At 43.2% G+C, this 26947-nt stretch overlaps 1 protein-coding gene across 1 annotated transcript; it reads right to left on the minus strand.

The window, feature by feature from the left end:
• Positions 1 to 834: 834 nt before the first annotated feature.
• On the minus strand, positions 835 to 26781 carry zufsp (zinc finger containing ubiquitin peptidase 1). The gene is made up of 12 exons (XM_079164557.1): positions 26686 to 26781; positions 25337 to 25865; positions 25160 to 25261; positions 14817 to 14867; positions 13428 to 13538; positions 13179 to 13288; positions 12505 to 12673; positions 8537 to 8725; positions 7155 to 7320; positions 5295 to 5452; positions 1282 to 1502; positions 835 to 1021 (listed from the first exon to the last, which is right to left on the minus strand). Exons 2-12 carry the CDS (start codon positions 25854 to 25856, stop codon positions 974 to 976), a joined length of 1845 nt encoding a protein of 614 aa, XP_079020683.1. The 5' UTR covers positions 25857 to 25865; positions 26686 to 26781; the 3' UTR covers positions 835 to 973.
• Between the last annotated feature and the right edge of the window lie 166 nt (positions 26782 to 26947).

Consider the following 26947-nt stretch of genomic DNA (forward strand, 5'->3'; position numbering starts at 1 on the left):
GTTAGCTGTTAGCGAGCTAATGTTAGCTATGTGTTATCAAATAACTGTAGTTAGCTATATGATGATACTTATAAGCATAATACTGCATATCCTACTGGTGTATGCACATTCCATGGATTCCACACAAGTCACTTACAATAGAAATGCTTTAGTTTAACTTACAAAAATATAGTTAGCCTAATCTGGACAAAATGTTTGCGGCACATGTAACGTGAGGGATACTGCCTGTCAGGATCCCCCTGTTTTCACATTGCCTGTATCCTCAGTTCTTTTGGTTCTGCAGCTTTTAAGAACTTAGTTGTGGGTTCTTTACCCTGTTGGTGGAACATACTACCACAGAGCAGCTTTTAGGCATTTTTGTCTTGGTCACCATCAGACGAAAGAGATAGGAAGAATTATTTTCCCCCCCATATTCATGTTCCATTTTTTTTTTACAATTGTAATCATTTCTTTATGATGTTACTAGAGGTGGTATGCACTTTAGAGGAGGTGGCTGGTCCAAGACAACACTGACCAGCTGTCTGACTGCCTTCTGTATTTGACCTAAAATCACTCACCACACCTTGGTGAAACACCCGGATGACGCCGTCTGGATTCTCATGTGACTTCTACAAACAGATGGCTGCTGAGTGATGATTTAGGTGTGTCACATGATAATGGGTGAATCACTTATGCAATCAAATATTTGAGGTTTTAAGTTTGTCCTTTGTGAGATTCTCAGATGGACTCTGTTTTCTTGTTGTGCAGCTTGTTTAAGGACAGCCAGGTTTGTTCTGCTCCATTTCCTCTCAACCATTAACTGCTAAGTGTAAATAACTGGACAGCACGGAGTAGCATAGAGTTTATTAAAAAACTAACATTTTAAAAAGTGTACATTATATAATTTATTAGGGAACGACAACATGAAATAGTTCCTGAAGTGCAGAAATCCAATGCATGTTCACAGTAGAAGCGAGATGAAGTGCGCTCCTGTTCACGGGATCCGTTCAGCACATAATGTCCTGGAGTTCAAGATGCTAATCTGTAAAAACAAAGTGTGTTGATAAACGGATTAAGAGCATTTCATTTGACAATGATTCGTTGTGTGCACATCAAACTTGTAATTCAACGACTGTAAAGATCTCCAGACGAGGGCAACAAGAAAACCAGTTGTTGTATTTTGATGATAGTTTGAATCATGTTCAGTCACATTTAGTTCTAAACCTCAACTGGACTGTCATCTTATCTTATAAAACCACTCTCACACCTACATGCACACACGTCTGTTCCACGACACCTCACCTGTTTCTCCTCAGCAGACATCACACCGTGCACTGCCACCACCTGGTACTGTTTGTGCTTCAGGCTGCCGGAGAACTTCCTGACCTGGCGGACGGCCGGTGAGACGGTGTCCCTGCTTAGCAGCCTCCCGGTGTCTGACGCTGAGATGCCGGGATCCAGAAGCAGTAGGCACAGGCTCCCGTTCTTCTTCTGCTCCAAGCCCACTATAGAGCGGCTGTGACCTGCAGGAGGACACAGGGTTTCGACCTTGTCAGAAGGTAAAAGTGTTCGTGAAAAGTCGGGAGTCATTCTTTCTTCTTTCTCCGTTGGCTATTGTACACCCGTGGCCAAAAGTTTTGAGAATGACACAAATATTGGTTTTCACAAAGTTTGCTGCTTCAGTGTTTTTAGATCTTTTTGTCCGTTGTTACTGAGGTATCTGAAAGTGTCAAAGGCTTTTATTGACAATTATATTAAGTTTATGCAAAGAGTCAATATTTGCAGTGTTGATGAGAAGTTGCTCTCGGAGGATGTTTTGGTACCATTCTTTATTCATGGCCGTGTTCTCAGGCAAACTTGTGAGTGAGCCCACTCCCTTTGCTGAGAAGCAACCCCATGAATGGTCTCAGGGTGCTTTACTGTTGGCATGACACAGGACTGATGGTAGCGCTCACCTTTTCTTCTCCGGACAAGCTTTTTTTTCCAGATTGCCCCAAACAATGGGAAAGGAGATTCATCAGAGAAGATGACTTTAGCCCGGTCCCCAGCAGTCCCATCCCTGTACCTTTTGCACAATATCAGTCGGTCCCTGATGTTTTTCCTGGAGAGAAGTGGCTTCTCTGCTGCCCTTCTTGACACCAGGCCATCCTCCAAAAGTCTTCGCCTCACTGTGAGTGCAGATGCACTCACACCTGCCTGCTGCCATTCCTGAGCAAGCTCTGCACTGGTGGTGCCCCGATCCCACAGCTGAATCCGCTTTAGGAGACGGTCCTGGCGCTTGCTGGACTTGTTGGGCGCCCAGAAGCCTTCTTCACAACAATTGAACCTCTCTCCTTGAAGTTCTTGATGATCCGATAAATGGTTGATTTAGGTGCAATCTTACTAGCAATTCATCTGATCACTCTTCATAACATTCTGGATATGCAAATTGACATCATAAAAACTGAGGCAGCAGACTTTGTGAAAATTAATATTTGTGTCATTCTCAAAACTTTTGGCCACGGGTGTACATAATTATTTCTGAATAAAGTCCTATGGTGGACACTGGGAGGGGTGGGACTTTGCTTCTCTATTTAATAGACCTCAGAAGACAGCGAGCGTCACCAGCAAAACGCCATAAACAAACCTTCTAAATGCTAAGGAGGAATTGTAACCCTCTGAACCCTAAGCAGTTCCATGTGGCGCTTTTCGCTCCGGTCACATGTTTCTCTCTGTGGCCTTGATTTTCTCTGCAATAGAAAAGTCCTTCACCTCTATGGAAACAGCACAACCACGGCTAGAAGTAGAGGGAACTCAAAAATGTCTTTAGTGCAGTATGACAGTTACAATGCCATAAATCATAAAAAAGAAAAAAACTGAAGTTTAATTCCTTTGATAATTTATTTTACAAAAATTGCAAAACAATGGAATCTATATATCCAACATTTTAGTGTCACCAATGTTGGAAAATAATGGAGGCTCCATGGGCTATAAATATTAAATGTGTTCAGCAGCCTGCAGTTCTGTCGAAGTTTCACGGAATTGTTGTCACGTGACTGTTGGTCTCAACCGCATCAATCATGGCTTTCTAGTTGCGCTGAGGAGCACAGAATAAAAATAAATCCAGGATCTGTTTAGAGTAAACTGTTTATTTGGAGCAAAATTTGAAACGAGACAATTTTAAGCTTAGTTTTGGTTGCGTTTCCTGATGGAAGCGTTCGTCACACATGACGTGTTCAAGGGCCATCAGAAAGATGAACATCCTGGCTATGCTAAACAGTGTAGTTTTGTCTATTGTTAAAAGGAAACATGCTTCTCCATCCCGCTGGTGGGTTTTGGGGTTCAGATAGTTCATTGCAAACTCGTATCTCATATTCATGTACTGCGAAATTGCCTTTATAGAAGCCCTGCTAAGAAAGGATTCAAGTATTAAAAGTATTATAATGAAACAAAGGTTGAGTATCCTATAAACAATTTGATTTAGCTGGCAAAATATATACTCAAATGTAATTATTAAGACCTCTTGTTTCTAAAGCTTTTAAAAACAAATTGTTGGTCTTTATGAAATCCTCAGATATGTTAATACTGTTTTTTTTGGGGAACTATTTATGACAAATACAGGCGGTGTCTGTATCTGCAGAGACCCTGCCCTCTGCCTGTATCTTCTCTTTCCTTTTTGATTGGTGTTCGGGACTCTTCTGGGGCATCAGCAAAGAGGATTTGGACCCCATATGGGAGCGCAACCCCCAGCCAATAAACAGGACATTCCCAGGTCAAAGACCGGCTCATGGTATGTGGCACTCTTTAGCGTCTGATACAAAGCGGGCGGAGAACGAGGCCGTTACATCGCTGCGTGCGTTTACAGGCTTCCCGTGCGCATGTGTTTGCCCCGTCGGTCTCTCTGCTGTGTACCTCTATATATCGGTGTGTCAGCAACTGAGCGGAGAGAGACAGACCGGCACAGTGTGAGCAGACAGGAATGTGCAGCAATGCGATTTCAGAAACATCAGTGAAAACAGAAAACCCAAACTCTGTTTTCACGCTGAGGGATTAGAGAAACTTGCGTAACACAAACCTGATTACCAGACCACTGAAGTTTTTCTGAAAACATGTTGCTGGATGAACCAGTGTTTGGAAGAGAGCTAGGACAGAGAGTTTCACTGTGGCAGCAGTGTAGAGGGGGAGAGGGAAAAGGTCACGAGCTAACTAGTAGCTTTGCATCAGCATGCCCGGAATTATTCCATCTCAGTCTGCATTAAAAGAGCACAAACTCAAAGTTCGACGACTGAAAGAAAATCGAATTCAAATAATGGTCAAAATTGAAGCAGTGGAGGCCGAGACATCTGGCTTTCACTCCCTGGATTGTACAAATCCCCAAAATGCCACTCAATAGGATCTTTGCCATCGACACTCTCGGCCTCTTAAGCCCTAATTTCTTTTAAACTCCACACCTCCGGTTTGTAAAACAATCTCAACTCAGCATCAACATCCACAGTTCCATGAGAACCGAGCAAAGCACATCTGCCGAACACTGTGGGATATGATCAAAAGGTCCAGGAGAAGCAAATGAATGGACTTTGAGTTTGGATGATTTTGTCACACTATACAATAGTTTTCACAGACTTCCCCTTATTACCCTTATTACCTCCTTACTATGTGTAACGTCTCAAGTTCTCCTTTAATGCCTCATGATATCACATTTCGCCAGTTACATCATAAGTAATTTAAATGAGGAAGCAGGATTACCTTGTTATGTCAATAACATTCCAGAGAAAAAGCCAGAACTCCTCCAATCTGAGTAAAGTAAAAAATGCAGTCCTATCTACACGCAGTTCTAGTTGTTCATGGAATAAACTGGACATGTAAGTAAGCTGGAGTGACCGACAGACAAAACATTACCATCTCAAACCGCTGGTTTGGTTGAGGAACAGTAGTGCATACTGCAGCTTGCGTTAGGTCAGTCAACCTCAACATTGAAACCTGCAATTAGCTCCGCATTACAACACTTGTAAAAGATTAACCGAGTAATAAAGTTTAATGCTCTTCTATGTTTAGACTTCCACAAACGCTTTTCAATTTAGGTAATGTTATGAGCGGATCATTAAAAAGCCATTTGGGGCTAGTGTTAGCCTCGAGGGATTCAGATCAGTCTCACTATCTATGAATGCCTGCAGAAGGATTCACTAATGTATTTGGGGATATCTATGAATGACTCCGCCTCGAAAACATTATCCAATCAAAGAAGCATGTACATGCAAATGTATGAAGACCTCACCAACCCCGTACAGCTATATAGTGTGCGACGAAGGAATATAGCAGGTGATGTTGCTGTGTACCTTGGTGCTGCAGGTAAAGCGGGGGCAGAGAAGTGTGGATGAGTCTGGGGGGCAGCTGGCTGCTCCTGCTGGACATGAAGTACTGCTTCACCCACTCAAACAGCCGGGGGTGGGTGTCACCTGGGCCGGTCGGCTTGTGGAAGTCAATGATGCGGGCACTGAAAACATACAATACAAGCCTCAGTGTTACATTGAGCTGATAGCTTCATGACGATTTTAAGTCACTAAACTACAACTAAAATGTGACCGGAATGAGATTCTGGAGCGGTCACTGAATGGATTACAGTTGGCCAAAAAGGAGCTGCAGCACCTCCGGGGCCCCCTCCTGGAGCCAGACCTTGGAGGGAAACTCGCCGACGAGCATCTGGCGGCCTTGGTCGGTCGGCCACAGCATGAAATAACGTCAGGGAGCAGCTGCGTGAACAGACCTGGTAAACCCAAACGTGTAGAGAGGGAGAACTGGGAAAACCACAAGGTCGTTAACTCCCACCTCCACAATCATTTTTCCCATGCGGGAGGTTTGGGATGTGGAATCTGAGTAGGCCATATTCCAAGCCTCCATTGTGAAAGCAGATACAAGGAATTGTCATCAGCAGGTTGTCTGTGCCTGTCATGGCAGCAACCTGGGAACTAGTCACTCAGCCTCTTTCTTCAGCTTGACAGACTCTGAGGCCTTTCGGGCTCGGTTGGCCGAGGGGACTCCGGAAGCAGCAGATCGGTATCAGAAGAGCGGGAGGCCAGAAGGGCTGCTGCCTTCAGAGGTAACCAAAGCAAAAAGTGTGGGAGGAGTTTGGGGAGGGTATGGAGAAGGACTTTTGGTTGGCCTCAAGGAAGATCTAGCAAACCGTTAACACGACTCTGGAAGGGAAAGCAGGGCTTTGCTCTGGCTGTAATCAGCAGGGGAGGACCCTGACTGGGGATTTGATCATTTAGTGAGAAGAGCACTTTCAAGAACTCTTAAACCCGAGCAACACATCCTCTGTGGAGGACGCAGAGTTTGCAGGAGCATGGGGGTACCGGGCCTGTTGCTACGAGCCATCCGGTCCTTATATAACCAGAGCGAGAGTCGTGTCCGTATTACCGGCAGGAAGTCAAACGCGCGATCAGTGGGTGTTGGACTCCGCCAGGTTTGTCCCTTGTCACAGCTTCCGTTTCTGATTTAGAATCTCAAGTCACAGTCGGGGGCAGGAGGAGATTGTCCGGTGGGGTGGGGGGGGGGGGGGGGGGCCTTGTCTGGACATTCTCTGCTTTTTGCAGAGGGTGCGATTCTGTTGGCTTCATCATACCGTGACCTTCGGTACGCACTGAGACGGTTTGAGACGGATGAGAATCAGCAGAAGTCTGAGGCCATTGTTCTCTGCTGGAGAATAAGCGATTGCTTCCTCCGGGTTGGGAGTGAGTGGCTGTATCTGGGGGTCTTGTTCTCGATAAAAATAGAGTGTGCAGTGTCTGTTGTGTTCAACAGGGACCTGGGCCAGAGGTCAAAGCTTTCGAACTGCCAACTATGGTCATGAGAGTGAGCGTGAAAGAGAGAGTGAGAGAACTCTATTAATCCCAGCAGGACATTTTTACTGTTACAGTTGTAGTGTAGTTATGGATCAGATAATCTTAAGAGCATGACGGTGTATGAGTCCAGGGTGAGAATGTTCACCTTCAGATCTTCATGTCCTGAAACCGAGGGGACGTGTACACCTCCTGACCTCCTCTCCAGTCAGTTAAGGAGCTTAGATATCTGTAGGGAGCTTGGAAAAGAGCCGCCAGTTGATGTGGTTTATGCATCTGATCAGAAGGCCCTCCCGTTGATGTTGCATGATGGATCCTGAGGTTATGTGCTTGACACAACATTAGTGTCACGCTCACCTGATTCCCAGAGAGGCGAGGAGGGCGTAGATCTCTGTGGCTCCGATCCAGGCTCTTGTTCCCTGCAGCCGCTGGTTGAAGTGGGACGCACCGTGTGGATCCAGCCCTGCTCTCCAGGCCTCCTCGATCATACTCTGCACCCGAGGGATGCTAGGCACTGCCTTCTCTGGAGGAGGAGGAGGAGGAGGAGGAGGAGGAGGAGGAGGAGGAGGAGGAGGAGGAGGAGGAGGAGGAGGAGGAGGAGGAGGAGGAGGAGGAGGAGGAGGAGGAGAGCGTCGAGTAAATGGAAAGAATGGGTACAGGTAAAAAGTTGTTTTTTAATATAGGTTTATCTGCCATACATTTCTATTATTATACATGGCTAACTGACTAACAGCCGTCGATGTGATGTGACGCCAAGATAGTTCCAGGACGGCTACAGTGACGCTTGACAGCAGTCATTGCTGTTTTTGTTTTGCACCCACTGCCACCAACCGTACAGGAGGACAGATACCAATCCCAACAACAATAGTGCACCCAGATCAGAATGCAGAACAAGGACAAGGCGTGATGTGCTTTGAGTAAACAGTGTGGTTGTAGACACGCCCCAAGCTTAATGAATGTGAAGTGCTTTATCATGCTTATGCTTACCAAAGGGAAAATAAAGAGTTTGTCTTTAAATTGTTATGTTTCTAGAAAGCACTTCAGCATTAAAAAAAAAAATCATAAAAATAAAGGCAGGTCAAAACTGATGGTACAATCTGCAGCCTGAATGAGTTCACCATTGGATTCTGGCTCTGTTGGAAGAACTCCGCAACTACGACGCCGTATTTAGTTTCCAACTGCAACAACGAAGCGTTCTGAATTGGCTGCAGCTCGGATTCACGCTGGTGGGCAGAGACCTCCACACAGACGGGGGACTGTTTCCTTGTTTTGCTGTGGTGGTCAGGATTCAGGTGGCGAACAAACTCGATTCATGGCTCTTTGCACATTAATCCTTCTATCCATTAATATATCAAAATATTGTGACAGAACTACCCTCAACTCCCAGATATTTACCTCAACCTCACAAAGAATCAGCAATTTATTTGAAACAAGCACATATTCGAGACCCTCACTTCTGATATATTTTAGTAAGAAGCCGCCCTGTTTTCAGGCCTGCCCCCCGTTTTAAGTGAACGTCAATTGAAACTCAACACTTCCATGTTCACCAGTATAATGTCCACTTCCACAGCACTACTTCAGTCATGTCATACTCACACAAGCAAGCAGCCTGTATTTGTTTGTGCTGGACCAGTTCCAGGGGAACATTCTCAAAATCACATCAGACTCATAAAACAAAGAGAGTGTTGGCAGGGATAGTGCTGATTCCAGGTCAGATATTATGCAGTGGGATCGTGCACCTTGTAGGAGGGGAGCATATGCATCTATTGTGTGTAGAGAGGAGAGGAGCATCTGGAGGTTTCTGTATCCACAGCCCCAGCCTTTATCCCCCGCTGAGGAGCAGTAGTGGTCGGTGTCAGCGCTCAGCCACACGTGGACGGAGTCCTTGCATTCGGTCTGGTAATATTCATACAATGCGCGGACCACGCCTAGATAGAGAGGAAACAAGTTCAGCTCAGTACATTCCAGCAGCGGCTCAGCAGTGTTACAGACACACAGCTAAACCAGAAGCCGTCACATCTCACTGATCAACATGCATCAAAAGGTGCTGACAGCTAAACAAAAGGGTGGTGTACATAGTAAAGTATGTTTCTACTTCTACAACAGAATAATTCACCCTTGCCTGCACGCAAAGATAGCTGTAACTGTGTTGTATGAGGATGTTCCAGCTGCTTCTTTTTCATTGTTGTTTTCTATCAGTTTGAGAGTAGAATGTCCGTAACATTGGCCATCGGCCTCCACACTTTGCGCTTCTTCTGTATAAATTAAACGCGTTCACTTTATACCTGGTTCTTCCTCACTGAGACTGTACGCATTCTGTTGTGATGATCGAACCTTGTCTGCGCAGAGAGTTAATATTTGAAAGACAACCTCTGATTTTTGTATTCTTTATTTCAGCATTAAAAGACTCACACAAAGCTGGTTTGGGATTTTTCCACCTCAGTCTGTAGTCCCTGGGCAGGTTATTACAAACTGGTGGCCTAATATAATCAATGCAATGCTACGGCAAGCACTGTTGTACAGCACAATGCAACAAAACAATGAAACATTAATCCCTTGTTGGAAGAGCCGAGAGTGATGCGAGTTAAAATGTAGTTCCTTGGTCATTGAATTACGAGGGTGTTATTGATTAGCACTGAAAAACAAGGAACAAAAAAATAATATTAATGTAACTGTCTCTTAAGATCAGCCGGCCTTCCTGTCGTACACACCCACGCTCTACCGGTGAGCGATGTTCCATTATGTCCTGAGTACATGCAGATGTTAGGGATTTCAGGGATGCTAGTGCACGTGCATTATAACCACGTGCACACACACTTTATTCCACCACAGACTAGGAGAGATCAACGAAATAAAAAGGAACTTAAATAGATTGCCGTCTGAGCATAAGATCGGGTTATTAAAATAACGCTGAGGCATGAAAATGGATACCGATAATCAGTAACAATGATAGCAAAAATAATCATGAGTGGTAGTGAGAGCTTAGCGTAGGGAGGCGCCTGCTTTAAGTTAGAACGTGTGAGCAGTGCATGAGACAGCTTTAAGCCATCTCTTAAGTATATTTGAATCCTAGAGATCTTATTTATGAGAGGATAAGCCATGATTACAATATCCTGAAGTCATAATTAGCAGGTAATGCAATATGCTTCAGTACAGCACATGCACAGTTGACTAGCTGAGCGTGTGCTGTACTGCCAGCCCAATAGGCCCCCGCTGACCGACAAAGACTGTGTATGACATCACTTTTATAGGCACTTGTTTTCAATGAATGGACTGGAAAAGGAATGTGAACCAAATAAAAATAAAATCCCTGCTGAAATAAACACTGGTTAAGGTTAATCTGTGCCAGGCAGTATACACTACAGTTCAGCTTCTTTTTTGAATGGTTCTCAATACGATAGTCCAAATAGTCCGTCATGGAGACGGCTGAGCCAGTAGCTAGCGGCTAAACTGGCTATAGCTTTAACAAGTGCTACAGAAGCAGACCACATCCAAATGACAATATTGCCAAAAAATATATATATATATAAATATACAGCCCCATTAGTGGCCAAGCTTCATTAAGACTAGCATGACAAAAAGTTTAAATGAAACAAAATGCTGCATCCCAGTTCCATACTACGCAATTTGCAGCTAACGATGCAAACGGTGCTAACAAAGGCAACAGTGCTGACAGCGCTAACAGTGTTTACCATAAGGGGAACGGGAGGGTGGGTGCTACGCTTCAACGCTGTTGGTCGGGACGGCGTTATAAGCATGAGCGCAGTGCAGAGAGGCGGGGATTAGCTAGCCGGCACAACAGAGCGACTCAAATGCATTAACATGCACGCACGGCCAGCCCTGCGATGTAAATGGACGTTCACATGTAGCGCCTTTCATGTCTTCCTGCCACTCAAAGTGCTGCACACACACACACACACACACACACACACACACACACACACACACACACACACACACACACACACACACACACACACACACACACACACACACACACACACACACACACACACACACACACACACACACCTTTGTACGTTGATGGCAGGGGCTACCATGCAAGGTGCCACCTACCAGACAACAGGCTATTGACAGTGTCACCACACGGATCCTCCTCTCACTGCATGCCTCGTCAATTGATTTGCATAGCTGAGAGTAGGTTGTATAAACTACTGAATAAAGCACATGTGATTGGGCGGATTAATACACACACACACGCACAGAGATGGGCAGTATTTCTATTACTTGTATTTGAAATACGTATTTCAATTACTTTTGAGTATTTTGTCATTTGTATTTGATAGGGCCAATTAAAAATCTAATGTAATTTGTAACAAAATACTTTAGAGTGGAGTAATTTTGTATTTAAAATACTCAAAATACTTTCTCCACGAAACAGTTCACGAGTTCAGTCTTCAGATCTTCAAGTTCAACGGATTGTCTGTCAAGTTAAATATTGTATCTGAGTGTGACAGATGTCAACTAGCTTGATGTATAATTCATGTCTGGGTCTGGCTACATAGCCTATTGTATATACATGGTGATGGTTATAATATCAAGCTAGCGATCGATGCTAACATGCTAATGACGCTAGCATGCTGTGTAGGCTAGTGCATAGCCAGTGTTTAGCAAGTTAACTTATCAGTCGAGTAGCTAGCTATAGGAAGAGGGAGATTGGGAGCTTGTAAGTCATATGTGATGAATATTTTCTTGTTGATACAAAGCCAAAGTTTATGGGCTGTTAAGTCCCATTAATAAAAATATATATATATACATAATCAATCAAGTTGTTGTCTTTTAATAGCTTTGCTTAGTTACACTGACATTCTGTGACTGTTCTTCCTTGTTGTGGGGTTCACCAGAGCTTGGTGTACATTATATAAACCTGAATGCTCTGCTATACCAAATTGTGAGAAAACAGAAAATCCAGAAAAAGTATTTCCTATATTTTAAATACAAAATACATGTATTTTGTTACATTTTCTGGCACCAGTATTTTGTATTTTGTATTTTGTTGTAATACATTTATTTGGGGGTATTTTGTATTTTGTATCAAAATACATTTTGATGTATCTTTGCCCATCTCTGCACACGCACACACACGTGTATGCCTGGCATGTATTTTAGTAGCCTATCCCACAACCAGACAATGACAGATTAACTAAAAGAACATGTTGTGAACGTTGAGGGAATGCTGAAGAACTGGTTGAAAACTGAAACTGTAAAGGAGAGTTGACATGCAAGAGCGTGAACAACAGTCCAGGTGTATCCATTTAATCATTGACATTACCGCACCTTTTTCAGCAATTATTTATATTTGATTATGCATTTCCCTTGCAAACACTGCAGTACTAAACTCATTAACTGTTAGCACCCATGAACATGTCCATCTACTCTTAATTCCAATCTCTGCATCGGATATTCAATTTTAGGTCCTACTCTCTTCTCTCTTTATTTCAACCCAAAGTTTCCAGGAAATATGTAACCAAAGGAATTATACCAAGGACCTAGAGAAGAAGTGGAAAGGCTCTTTTGTGCGTTCCCCTCTGCAGTCCACAGTGGTTGGGAATAGCTGCTGCGTTACTGTAACAGATGTCCGAGTTGCCTAAACCTACAGGAACTTTGGTGTATCCCTTTAAACCAGCGGTGTTGTCTCTGTGTGCTTTTGCAGAATTGTGGTTCAAGGATGCGAACAAACATATACCTTGAGTTCTGGTTCTGCCATCATCAACCCCTGAGGCCAGAGACTCCATCATCTCGACCCTCTTACAGTGGAACTCTGCAGGGTCCATAAGACCCCTGGCCACAGCCCTCTCCATGGTCCTCTCCATCTGTCTGCTGTAGCCCCCACTGCCATCCAGACCAAACTGCCTCTGCACAAACAACATATCACACAGTGGAGATTGAACACTAAAATAAAACCATGACTATTAGGATACAGTAGGGCTGCACAACATAAGACTGTTTGTTTAAAGAAACAATGAGTAGAAAACTGCAATGAAACTATCATTCTTTTTTTTTTTGTGCCTTTTGTGTTCAGTTCAATGTTTGTTCAACAAAAGTGTGTCGGAAATAATTTCCTTTCATTTTTTTAAATTCAACAAGCAAAAACTTGTGTTTTAGCAGTACTGAGTACACTTTATTATCGCAAATAACATCGCTGTCGCGATACTCAAATGCGGTATTGCATATTATAATCTTATCAGTTGGGTTAGCCCTAAAAGTGACCCACAGACAACCCTACGGGGTTAAGAGTAAAGGAGGGAATTGTAGTTCTTATGAAGTATACGTACTTGTGAAACCCTCAAATGAATGCTAATGTATTGGAAATCCAATAACATCACTGTCTAAACGGTCTGCACAGCGTAGAATCCAGACCTGCAGCTTCTTGAACTCTTCTCTCTCCTGCTGGTCCTCCTTCAGCCTCCTCCTCTGCTCCTCCTCCTGCTGGAGCTGTCTGGCCAGCTTCAGGTCAGAGCCGGGGCTCCCTGCAGACGCACACGTGAACCAAAGGCAGAGAAAGATGTGACATTTATATGAGTGTGCGAGACAGAAGTGGGAAAAGAAAGTTTAACAGAGGGACCTGAGTGACTCATGCAGCACGGGGGGGTAGGAACATATGCCCACCTGCAGAGTTCCCTGCAGCTCCGTGGTCTAAATGCAGTTCCACGTGTTCCTGCAGAGAGAAGCTGTCACTGCAGACGACAGAGCACATAGGGCACTGGAATCTCTTCTCTCCTACAAAACAGAAGGGAAACCCCATGCAGGTTTTAAACATGTTTCCTACGAGGGTTGACCACTGAACAGGTAGCTTAATGGTCCTTTCTCTGGTCCAGTCTGTGTCATCCATTAGAGGAGAATTCCACTGGAAACATTTGTGTTTAAACACCTTACAAGAAACAAATAGACACAGTATTAACCATTCATGTTTGTGCAATTCTACCGTACAGTTACTAAGATCACTGAAGCACCGTGAAACCTAACTGAAGCTCGAATGAAGGAGTCGCTTCAATATTTGTGTCGTGTTCACGCAACACTGAATCAGAACCTGAACCCGTTGATTCCGTCGTCATTTTCATCCACACGTCTCATTCCCTCTTCTGTCTAATTCATCATCCTTCTGGCGAATGAGATAAATGTGCATGATTATCTGAGAGAGCCCTAATGTGATTGAGTGATACCAGTTATTAATAGTGCTGCCCGCTGTTTGAGCCACTAAGTGTTCCTAAAGGACAACCAATCTAAGGGGTCTCATGTGGGTTATAGTTGGGATCAGTGGGTAAAGGCTTATTATAAAAGAGCAATGTACATTGTGGCAGCCCAAACCCTTTGGAACACTCATCTAGCTGGGATCCGTAAACTATGATGCTAATCTATGGACGCCTTCGGGAAAAAAAACTCCTATAGACTCAGTTCGCTCTTTTATTGCCAGAAAAAACACTGCTACTGTGTTATTTGTTTGAAAAACAAAGAAATGTAATAGAAATGCAGGCTATTATTGTTATTATTTAAATCTAGAAATAAAACGCTCCAGGATCATGCTGTTGGGACCCATAAATAAAAAAACTATATTAAAAAAGACACAATACTCAAACAATACTGTGGTTGTTGAGCATTACTTTCTGAAGTTAGGAAACAATACACAATTTGACCTGGGAAAAAAAAAATCATTAGCAAATTACAAACCCAAGAAACCAGGCTGTGTCAGGGTAATGTCAGGATCATCATTACAGTATATGTTTTATATTAGAAATACTGAATTTACTCAATTGAAAGGAGCGCTGTTAATGCTTTATTCCGTGGTTAGGAGCTGTAGACTAGACTGTAATGAGTCTACAGCCATGCAAGAGGCAATCCGTCAGCCACTAAAGTGAACCTCATGGTGGCGCTGGAGGAAATGTCATTGGATCACCAAAGCCAGTCGGAGTAATCCTCTCGGGACCGAGAATGCCCTCACACCATAACAACAAAATACTGTGCCATGCGAGCTAAAAACAAAAGACAGAGGAGACACACCTGAGAGGCTGCTGGCTGACGGTGAAAGTGGACACGCCTCCAGTGTTGACCCTGAACAAAGAAACAGTCATGAATAAAAGGTACATCATGTACAAGTATGTCTGCTGACTGGGTTATGCTATTTCATAACTGCTCGCCCTGCTGGCTCGATGTGCTCAGCTCGTCAGTCTAAACTAGCCAAACAGAGACTTGATCTTGGACAACATCGACATACACATTTAAAAAAAAAAAATGTTTTTACTTAAAGCCATGACAAAGATGGGTTTTTGTTTTCAGAGGGATATCTAGAAAATTGCCATGATATGTACATTCTATTCAGTTATATTTCTGTAATGCCAACTGTGGAGAATTACAGTATTAAGAAGCATTATTTAGTAGAATTTATAGCAAACCTAGTGGTGAATAAAATTGTCACAATGATGAGAATGTAAATTATGTTAAGAGTCACAATATATTTACTTATGGAATGTAATATAGGTTTATAGGATGTTTACTTATAGAAGATATTATATGTTTGCAATAAGTTTACTTGTAGGAGTCTTAAACATAATCATTGGAAGTATTGAACCAACGTACAGTCACATAGGTTAGGGGGTTCTGAGCCATGAGGCAGAGAGATCAAAGGGGAGATAGGGTCAGTGAGGAATGCAGAGGACAGGCTCTTCACGACCATATAAGGGAATAGGTCGAGGACCGGAGACATCAAAGGGGACACAGAGGTGCTGGACAAATGACCAACAAAGGAGGAGGAGAACCGGAGACAACTGATGAGAAGCAGACTGCCATAAAATAACAGAGAGGACTCCTGGGTAACACCATGCGGCCGCAGGACAGAGGGCAGGTCAGAGGTGATGTCAGAGGTGATGTCACAAGGAGCCAGCCATTGAGATGAGCAACGGATCGATAGAGGTGGGGTCAGATCAATCGGAAACCAATCACTGACCCCGGATAACGGCCTTTATGTTTTGCGACAGCGTGGGACGCTTTCCGCCCATCAAAGAACATAAAAAGAATGTTTGAGAGAGAAAGTTTCAGTTCTCGGCAATATTCGTTTTTCAGCTAACTGACCAGGTCGGATCTGTGAGTGAAATTGCACGTGGACTCTGTTCTCGAGAACATTACCATGCATGGTGTATTTCAGATTGCATTTGTAAAACATTAGGTTGCAATTGAGTGCATCATTTTGCATTCCGCTATAGGGATGCACTCTGGACGGAGGCTAACCGCTTTAAAAGCGCTGGTATGACTGAGTTCTAGAGAATTAAAACGAACAGTTCGCTAAAGGATTTTGCACTCTGGACGGAGGCTAATCGCTTAAAAGCGCTATAATGACTGAGTTCTGGGGAATCTGATCTTGGGGTTGGTAATAGGTAATGAATGGGGCGAATTGTACATTTTGTTTTGTAACGGCTGTATTTTGTGATAAATGTTGTGGTGTTGTTGAAAGTTGTGTTGTAAGAAAGGGTAACGTACGGTGTGAATGAATTGTTTGAAGCCGGGAGCTAAAGGCCTGCCCCGGTGCTTACTATAGATAGTTGGATAAACGAGGAGATTATAAAATAACCGGTGCATGTGGAGAAGTCAAAGCACGGTCTAGCAGAAATATGTGTGTGAACTCGGCATGCTGTGAGAGTTAAAATACGGTGCTTTGTGCGTAAGCTGGAGATACGTTGTTGCCGGTTAGCATAACTTGTAGCATTAGCCTATTGTTCTCTAGCTGCGAGCTGGTTCGAGACACATATTTTGAAAAACCATAGAAGAAGAATCCGTAAACATCGCCATCTAGCGGTTTGGATGAGTAATTGCATGATAATTACAGAAAACTCCATTTTCTGCAATCGAAGTTGATTTAGAACTGCAGAACTACGCCACCAGTGGTTGGAATGAGCTATTGTTTTGAAACTGAAAATAGTTGAAGGAAAGTACGCCATCTAGAGGATTGATAGATGAATTGCAATTAAGTGTTTCGGTGATAAACTTGCAGCATTCATTGTTTGTGACTCTATAATCTTTTAACTTGCATAGTGACTTCAATTGTTGCTTAGTATCAATATAGCATTTTAGACTACCGTAGATAATTCGATTGGTAATTAGTTTAAATTCAACAATTTAACTTCAGATGGTAAGTTTGGTTTTAATCCAATATTTTAACTTCAGCTTTAATCCAATTTGATCCTATAATTGTTAACTTTGATTCAATATTTTAACTCGCATAGTTGATTTTGACTTTGATTCCAACATTTGTAATTTTCTATTTTAATTCAGAATTTTTTATTTAATTTAATTCAGAATTTTAATTTTCATAATTTTTTAATTTTTAGAAAAAACTTGATTTTTCACTCAGTCAGGGCTACAGTCAGAATAGGAGATCCATAGGATAGAGATAGTTGAGAGGTAAGGGAACGCTCCTAGGCTGCATAATGTTTACATCAACTTCGGCCGCAGGGGTGTTGGAAAGACAAAGACAGGAAGTGCTGAGAGAGAAAAAGGAGGTGTATAGACAGAGCAAAGAGAGAAAAGAAGAAAGAGAGACCACAAGGCACAACAATGGTGTCTACACACAAACAATGACATTATCGGACGTGCTGAGTATAGTGGAGCAGGAAGAGAGAGAGTATGAAGGGAATAGACAGAAAGAGGGAGAAGAATTAAGAAAACAAGAACGCGCCAGAAAAAATCTACGACTGCAGATAGAGGAAAGACATAGAGAGAGTAAAGAAAGAGGGGAAAAGATGGAGTAACGGAGAGGAAGATCTGACTAAACTCATGCAGCGGCTGCTGAAAATGAAAATAGCGGAGGCCGATAGAGAAGCAAATCAAAGGAAACAGGCAAAGAAACAGATGGCAGTAGCCGAGGCTCAGGCCTCGCAACGGCCTCAACATCTAGCAGCACCCCCGACCCCATATCCAGCAGTCCCGCCCCCTACAGTGGTGTACAACCGACCACCTCCACAGTACAGTGGAAGAGGACTTCAGCAAGGGGGGTGTGAAAGACCCGCAAGTAAAGATACATGCTACATATGTGGAAAAGAAGGTCATTGGACAAGAATCTGCCCACATAAAAGGAGAGGAAGACAATCCAATGCACCACCACGACGGGCTCCATTCCCACCACAACATCAGCAGTACTCAAGACCAGGTCCGCCAGGACTACCTGTACCTCCCATCATCAACAGATGCCCAAGCTGCCACCAAGGCGTTGGGACGGCGCTGACCAATAAGATGAACTAGAGCGCTAATTAACATGAGTCAAGTTTTGTTTTCACAGGTGGCGAACACAGAGGTAGCCACTGACGGGAGAAAGCAGGCTCCTGTTCTATTAAGGTAACGAGTCGAACCATCGCAGAGACTCGATTGAACATCGCACAATCAATATTTTGAATCTGAAAGCATACAAGCAGAGGGGTTAGATGGCACTAGAAACGATGCCTCCCCCACAGCTTAAACAATGACATCCATTCAGAAACCTAGATTCAGTGGGTTATGGAAGTCTGTTATTATTCTTTTTTTTTATTTCAGTAGCAGTAGTTTCAAACTTAGTGTGAGAAGCTAGAAATAACAAACAGAACCATAGATCCAATGTTGCCTAGTGATTGGACAGGCACATGTGCATTTGTGCAACTTATATTGCCATTTTATATTTTACCTGTAAATGACACGACTTATGAAGAATTAATTTCCTCAAGCACACAGGTCAACAGAAGATCCAAAGAGATGCTGAAAGCCCGAGAGGCTCATTTTACAGCCAAGTTTACATTGATGACTTATGAGCACCAAGGGGGGTGCTTAATTAATTTAAAGCCAGAAATCAGATTTCTTCTGAAGGGTCTCAATCAACAAAAATGTCGATTGGATTAATTACATATAATATAACCAACAACGTTTCGTAAACTTCACTAGTGACGCCATATTAGGACTTTACGCACAGCTAGAGAAAACTAGTTTAATGGCCTTGCAGAATAGGACGGCATTAGAATATGATTCTAGCAGAGTTCGCAGAATGTTTGGATCTGCCTGTTGTACTTCCATTCCAAACAACACAGCGCCTGATCATCTTCACTGGGATCTAAAGGACCTGATTCAGTCCAGAAAGACTTCTATAACATCCGGTGAGATACTGAAATTTGGGAAATTTACTCTGAGAAATTGTTTTGTTTATGTTTTGTTTTGATGTCAAATTGGGATTTAAAATTGCAAGGAATTAGAAAATAGAATTTTTGTAAAAGAGCAGACAAAGCTTCTCAGAAATCTCCTTCTCTATCCCTCACTTTACAGGATGGATCCTGACCTCGACGCATGTCCTCCACCTGGTCCAGCAGCACAGCAAGGACCACCCACACCAAGCCAGCCTGCCTTCAACCCATCTCCAACCAGCCCTCCTGCCAGCAACCTCACAATCTCCTCCATCGCCAACCTCATGCACACGCCATGTTCCAACTAGGCAGCCCAGATAGTCCTTGTCCTTCGTGGATGCTGATCCATCCCTAGCATCCGTGGACTTGACACAGGCTTATTGATACTGCGCTCAGTGAGACAAACATGTAGGGCAATCAGTTAGGTGTATAAGATGAGGATGAATTTGAATTGTTGATGGCTACTGTTTAGTTAAGGGAACACACCCTCGGACCATAAAGGACCACCTAGAGAGGGATTGTGTAATTCCTGGGAATTGATTAATTCGCTGTGAACAGCGAATTAGGGGGGATTTGTGGAGAATTACAGTATTAAGAAGCATTATTTAGTAGAATTTATAGCACCCCTAGTGGTGAATAAAATTGTCACAATGATGAGAATGTAAATTATGTTAAGAGTCACAATATATTTACTTATGGAATGTAATATAGGTTTATAGGATGTTTACTTATAGAAGATATTATATGTTTGCAATAAGTTTACTTGTAGGAGTCTTAAACATAATCATTGGAAGTATTGAACCAAAGTACAGTCACATAGGTATGGGGGTTCTGAGCCATGAGGCAGAGAGATCAAAGGGGAGATAGGGTCAGTGAGGAATGCAGAGGACAGGCTCTTCACGACCATATAAGGGAATAGGTCGAGGACCGGAGACATCAAAGGGGACACAGAGGTTCTGGACAAATGACCAACAAAGGAGGAGGAGAACCGGAGACAACTGATGAGAAGCAGACTGCCATAAAATAACAGAGAGGACTCCTGGGTAACACCATGCGGCCGCAGGACAGAGGGCAGGTCAGAGGTGATGTCAGAGGTGATGTCACAAGGAGCCAGCCATTGAGATGAGCAACGGATCGATAGAGGTGGGGTCAGATCAATCGGAAACCAATCACTGACCCCGGATAACGGCCTTTATGTTTTGCGACAGCGTGGGACGCTTTCCGCCCATCAAAGAACATAAAAAGAATGTTTGAGAGAGAAAGTTTCAGTTCTCGGCAATATTCGTTTTTCAGCTAACTGACCAGGTCGGATCTGTGAGTGAAATTGCACGTGGACTCTGTTCTCGAGAACATTACCATGCATGGTGTATTTCAGATTGCATTTGTAAAACATTAGGTTGCAATTGAGTGCATCATTTTGCATTCCGCTATAGGGATGCACTCTGGACGGAGGCTAACCGCTTTAAAAGCGCTGGTATGACTGAGTTCTAGAGAATTAAAACGAACAGTTCGCTAAAGGATTTTGCACTCTGGACGGAGGCTAATCGCTTAAAAGCGCTATAATGACTGAGTTCTGGGGAATCTGATCTTGGGGTTGGTAATAGGTAATGAATGGGGCGAATTGTACATTTTGTTTTGTAACGGCTGTATTTTGTGATAAATGTTGTGGTGTTGTTGAAAGTTGTGTTGTAAGAAAGGGTAACGTACGGTGTGAATGAATTGTTTGAAGCCGGGAGCTAAAGGCCTGCCCCGGTGCTTACTATAGATAGTTGGATAAACGAGGAGATTATAAAATAACCGGTGCATGTGGAGAAGTCAAAGCACGGTCTAGCAGAAATATGTGTGTGAACTCGGCATGCTGTGAGAGTTAAAATACGGTGCTTTGTGCGTAAGCTGGAGATACGTTGTTGCCGGTTAGCATAACTTGTAGCATTAGCCTATTGTTCTCTAGCTGCGAGCTGGTTCGAGACACATATTTTGAAAAACCATAGAAGAAGAATCCGTAAACATCGCCATCTAGCGGTTTGGATGAGTAATTGCATGATAATTACAGAAAACTCCATTTTCTGCAATCGAAGTTGATTTAGAACTGCAGAACTACGCCACCAGTGGTTGGAATGAGCTATTGTTTTGAAACTGAAAATAGTTGAAGGAAAGTACGCCATCTAGAGGATTGATAGATGAATTGCAATTAAGTGTTTCGGTGATAAACTTGCAGCATTCATTGTTTGTGACTCTATAATCTTTTAACTTGCATAGTGACTTCAATTGTTGCTTAGTATCAATATAGCATTTTAGACTACCGTAGATAATTCGATTGGTAATTAGTTTAAATTCAACAATTTAACTTCAGATGGTAAGTTTGGTTTTAATCCAATATTTTAACTTCAGCTTTAATCCAATTTGATCCTATAATTGTTAACTTTGATTCAATATTTTAACTCGCATAGTTGATTTTGACTTTGATTCCAACATTTGTAATTTTCTATTTTAATTCAGAATTTTTTATTTAATTTAATTCAGAATTTTAATTTTCATAATTTTTTAATTTTTAGAAAAAACTTGATTTTTCACTCAGTCAGGGCTACAGTCAGAATAGGAGATCCATAGGATAGAGATAGTTGAGAGGTAAGGGAACGCTCCTAGGCTGCATAATGTTTACATCAACTTCGGCCGCAGGGGTGTTGGAAAGACAAAGACAGGAAGTGCTGAGAGAGAAAAAGGAGGTGTATAGACAGAGCAAAGAGAGAAAAGAAGAAAGAGAGACCACAAGGCACAACAATGGTGTCTACACACAAACAATGACATTATCGGACGTGCTGAGTATAGTGGAGCAGGAAGAGAGAGAGTATGAAGGGAATAGACAGAAAGAGGGAGAAGAATTAAGAAAACAAGAACGCGCCAGAAAAAATCTACGACTGCAGATAGAGGAAAGACATAGAGAGAGTAAAGAAAGAGGGGAAAAGATGGAGTAACGGAGAGGAAGATCTGACTAAACTCATGCAGCGGCTGCTGAAAATGAAAATAGCGGAGGCCGATAGAGAAGCAAATCAAAGGAAACAGGCAAAGAAACAGATGGCAGTAGCCGAGGCTCAGGCCTCGCAACGGCCTCAACATCTAGCAGCACCCCCGACCCCATATCCAGCAGTCCCGCCCCCTACAGTGGTGTACAACCGACCACCTCCACAGTACAGTGGAAGAGGACTTCAGCAAGGGGGGTGTGAAAGACCCGCAAGTAAAGATACATGCTACATATGTGGAAAAGAAGGTCATTGGACAAGAATCTGCCCACATAAAAGGAGAGGAAGACAATCCAATGCACCACCACGACGGGCTCCATTCCCACCACAACATCAGCAGTACTCAAGACCAGGTCCGCCAGGACTACCTGTACCTCCCATCATCAACAGATGCCCAAGCTGCCACCAAGGCGTTGGGACGGCGCTGACCAATAAGATGAACTAGAGCGCTAATTAACATGAGTCAAGTTTTGTTTTCACAGGTGGCGAACACAGAGGTAGCCACTGACGGGAGAAAGCAGGCTCCTGTTCTATTAAGGTAACGAGTCGAACCATCGCAGAGACTCGATTGAACATCGCACAATCAATATTTTGAATCTGAAAGCATACAAGCAGAGGGGTTAGATGGCACTAGAAACGATGCCTCCCCCACAGCTTAAACAATGACATCCATTCAGAAACCTAGATTCAGTGGGTTATGGAAGTCTGTTATTATTCTTTTTTTTTATTTCAGTAGCAGTAGTTTCAAACTTAGTGTGAGAAGCTAGAAATAACAAACAGAACCATAGATCCAATGTTGCCTAGTGATTGGACAGGCACATGTGCATTTGTGCAACTTATATTGCCATTTTATATTTTACCTGTAAATGACACGACTTATGAAGAATTAATTTCCTCAAGCACACAGGTCAACAGAAGATCCAAAGAGATGCTGAAAGCCCGAGAGGCTCATTTTACAGCCAAGTTTACATTGATGACTTATGAGCACCAAGGGGGGTGCTTAATTAATTTAAAGCCAGAAATCAGATTTCTTCTGAAGGGTCTCAATCAACAAAAATGTCGATTGGATTAATTACATATAATATAACCAACAACGTTTCGTAAACTTCACTAGTGACGCCATATTAGGACTTTACGCACAGCTAGAGAAAACTAGTTTAATGGCCTTGCAGAATAGGACGGCATTAGAATATGATTCTAGCAGAGTTCGCAGAATGTTTGGATCTGCCTGTTGTACTTCCATTCCAAACAACACAGCGCCTGATCATCTTCACTGGGATCTAAAGGACCTGATTCAGTCCAGAAAGACTTCTATAACATCCGGTGAGATACTGAAATTTGGGAAATTTACTCTGAGAAATTGTTTTGTTTATGTTTTGTTTTGATGTCAAATTGGGATTTAAAATTGCAAGGAATTAGAAAATAGAATTTTTGTAAAAGAGCAGACAAAGCTTCTCAGAAATCTCCTTCTCTATCCCTCACTTTACAGGATGGATCCTGACCTCGACGCATGTCCTCCACCTGGTCCAGCAGCACAGCAAGGACCACCCACACCAAGCCAGCCTGCCTTCAACCCATCTCCAACCAGCCCTCCTGCCAGCAACCTCACAATCTCCTCCATCGCCAACCTCATGCACACGCCATGTTCCAACTAGGCAGCCCAGATAGTCCTTGTCCTTCGTGGATGCTGATCCATCCCTAGCATCCGTGGACTTGACACAGGCTTATTGATACTGCGCTCAGTGAGACAAACATGTAGGGCAATCAGTTAGGTGTATAAGATGAGGATGAATTTGAATTGTTGATGGCTACTGTTTAGTTAAGGGAACACACCCTCGGACCATAAAGGACCACCTAGAGAGGGATTGTGTAATTCCTGGGAATTGATTAATTCGCTGTGAACAGCGAATTAGGGGGGATTTGTGGAGAATTACAGTATTAAGAAGCATTATTTAGTAGAATTTATAGCACCCCTAGTGGTGAATAAAATTGTCACAATGATGAGAATGTAAATTATGTTAAGAGTCACAATATATTTACTTATGGAATGTAATATAGGTTTATAGGATGTTTACTTATAGAAGATATTATATGTTTGCAATAAGTTTACTTGTAGGAGTCTTAAACATAATCATTGGAAGTATTGAACCAAAGTACAGTCACATAGGTTAGGGGGTTCTGAGCCATGAGGCAGAGAGATCAAAGGGGAGATAGGGTCAGTGAGGAATGCAGAGGACAGGCTCTTCACGACCATATAAGGGAATAGGTCGAGGACCGGAGACATCAAAGGAGACATCAAAGGGGACACAGAGGTGCTGGACAAATGACCAACAAAGGAGGAGGAGAACCGGAGACAACTGATGAGAAGCAGACTGCCATAAAATAACAGAGAGGACTCCTGGGTAACACCATCCGGCCGCAGGACAGAGGGCAGGTCAGAGGTGATGTCAGAGGTGATGTCACAAGGAGACAGCCACTGAGATGAGCAACGGATCGATAGAGGTGGGGTCAGATCAATCGGAAACCAATCACTGACCCCGGATAACGGCCTTTATGTTTTGCGACAGCGTGGGACGCTTTCCGCCCATCAAAGAACATAAAAAGAATGTTTGAGAGAGAAAGTTTCAGTTCTCGGCAATATTCGTTTTTCAGCTAACTGACCAGGTCGGATCTGTGAGTGAAATTGCACGTGGACTCTGTTCTCGAGAACATTACCATGCATGGTGTATTTCAGATTGCATTTGTAAAACATTAGGTTGCAATTGAGTGCATCATTTTGCATTGTTTACCTTCGTGGTTGCAGTTGTATCTGCTATCTTTTTATTAAATTACTATTTTTGATTTTTAATTGGATCCAGTTCGTTTTTGATTAGTCTCCGTTGCTGGAAGTCAGCAGCGGCGAAAGTTTGCAGCCTACCTCCTCTCGTGAAGTTCCAGCCTCAACACAACCATTGCTCGTAGGGGCCTTTTCGTTATTGGAAGGCCTGCTCTCTCTATGGGCCCCCTCATCCCCGAGGCCCCTGTATCAACACTCCCTGACTGGGTAGGTATCTGTGACCCCTTGAGAAATGTGCCCAGATCCTACAGATTCATTATGTGCCAATAACAATAGGTGACAGAGAGACCGAAAAGGAAATGTTCCAGACATGGCAGCAAAGATATCTATAGCCAATCTAAGAGACACAGTTACCTTCAGCTGCGCGCTGCTCCTGCAGATGTAACTCCACATGCTCCTGCAGGATGAAACAGCTGCTGCAGACCAGTGCACACATGGGGCAGGAGAACAGCTTCTCTGTAACAAATACAGGACAATTCAAGTCAACGGTGACTTTAAAGTTTCAATTAAAGTTTTAAATAGTTCAATCACCTTCTCCCGGTGAAGACCGTCGCTTCTGTTTGGCTTCACTGTGCTTGGCTTTAACCCCCTCTTTGTCTTCAACACAGCGCCTGACAGACTCCTGTCTTGTTTTAGGGCTCCATGTTGTCAAAGTCGAAGTGACGGGTGCAGCCTCCCCAGTGGATGAACCTCCGCTTCCTGGTGTACTATTCTGTTTAGGCCGCACAGGGTCTCGAGAGGCACCGGCGGGTGCTGCGTCACCTACTGCGTCGCAGCCGTCCCCGGCCGGGCGGGACTGAGGCGTTTGGGGCTTTTTGCTCCCCATTCCGGCTGAGCAGCCCGAAGTGGATGCGAAGCGGGCCGGATCCTGCGCTCCGTGCTGCTTCTCTGGGTGCGCCGAGCTGATGTGGAAGCAGAGTTCGTCGTAGGACACACCAGAGAGGGGACAGAGTGGGCAGTGCATGTCATTTTCTAGGTGGTTGAGAAGGAGATGCGTCCTCATGTCCTCCTCCAACATAATGTCCTCACCGCAGATTTCACAGGTCAGCATGGCTGCAGCCTACACACACACAAACACACACACACGCACACGCGCACACACACACGCACACACACACCAGAGTATGGAAAAGTGTCAGGTGCTGAAAGTTGGTACTGGCACAGCATAAAATAACAGATCAAGTTAATTATAATAAAATATAACCAGCTGACCAAACACAACCTTGACTCCGTCTTCCTGAAGAGATTGTTAAGGGATGCAAATAAATGTCCACATCAACTGAAATAAGTCTGAAATTGGGAACATGATTTCTTAGCAGACAATTAAGTCTCATACAATCATTCATAATCATTGGTCATTACATCTTTGTATTATAAAAAAATAATAAATACATTCGCTCAAGCAACTAAACACAAAGACTAATCTGACTAAATTCATTGTAGCAGCTGGTCCAGCCTGCAACACTGATTCTATTTCAGAACTACAAAGTGAGCATGAAGGAGAAATATCTACTAAATGTACTTATGCATGTGTTACATAAAGGGTTATGTATCTGCCGAAATAAAGAAAGGTCTCGTACGATGAGGTAAATGTGTTGACAATGATTGAAACGTTACCATGATCTAAAACTATCGTAAATGAGCAGGTTTGTTGAATGGAACCTTGCCTACGACGTACACTATCGGCGCTATCAGACACTACGGGAGGCTGTCAAAATGAGAAATTGTAATCATGGTGTCACCGCGATTCATAACGTTATGTCACACCCGGTGGCTAACGTGAGCCACACCAAGTACTTTAACGTGCGTGTGTTGCCTCTCGCCGTCCAGACTGTGACGTCTTTGACGTCTTTGTCTCAGTACGTTGAAAATCTACTCACGGTCGATGCAAGGAAGTCCGTGTTTACAGCAAAGCTAGAAGTCTGTTGCGCTTTCCTTTCTTCACGTTCCAAACCGTGTTCACATTCAGGCTCATGGCGCCGTGTTAAAAATACAAATAAACCGCAAGACTTCCGGCATAAACTTTCACAATAAAATTATTGCAAACGAGAAAAATATATATATATATTTAAAGAAAATAATACTATAATATAGTATTATTATATCATATATCATTATTTTATATGTATATATATATTTGTA

Source organism: Pholis gunnellus (genome assembly GCF_910591455.1).
Source record: "Pholis gunnellus genome assembly, chromosome: 8".
Taxonomy (NCBI): domain Eukaryota; kingdom Metazoa; phylum Chordata; class Actinopteri; order Perciformes; family Pholidae; genus Pholis; species Pholis gunnellus.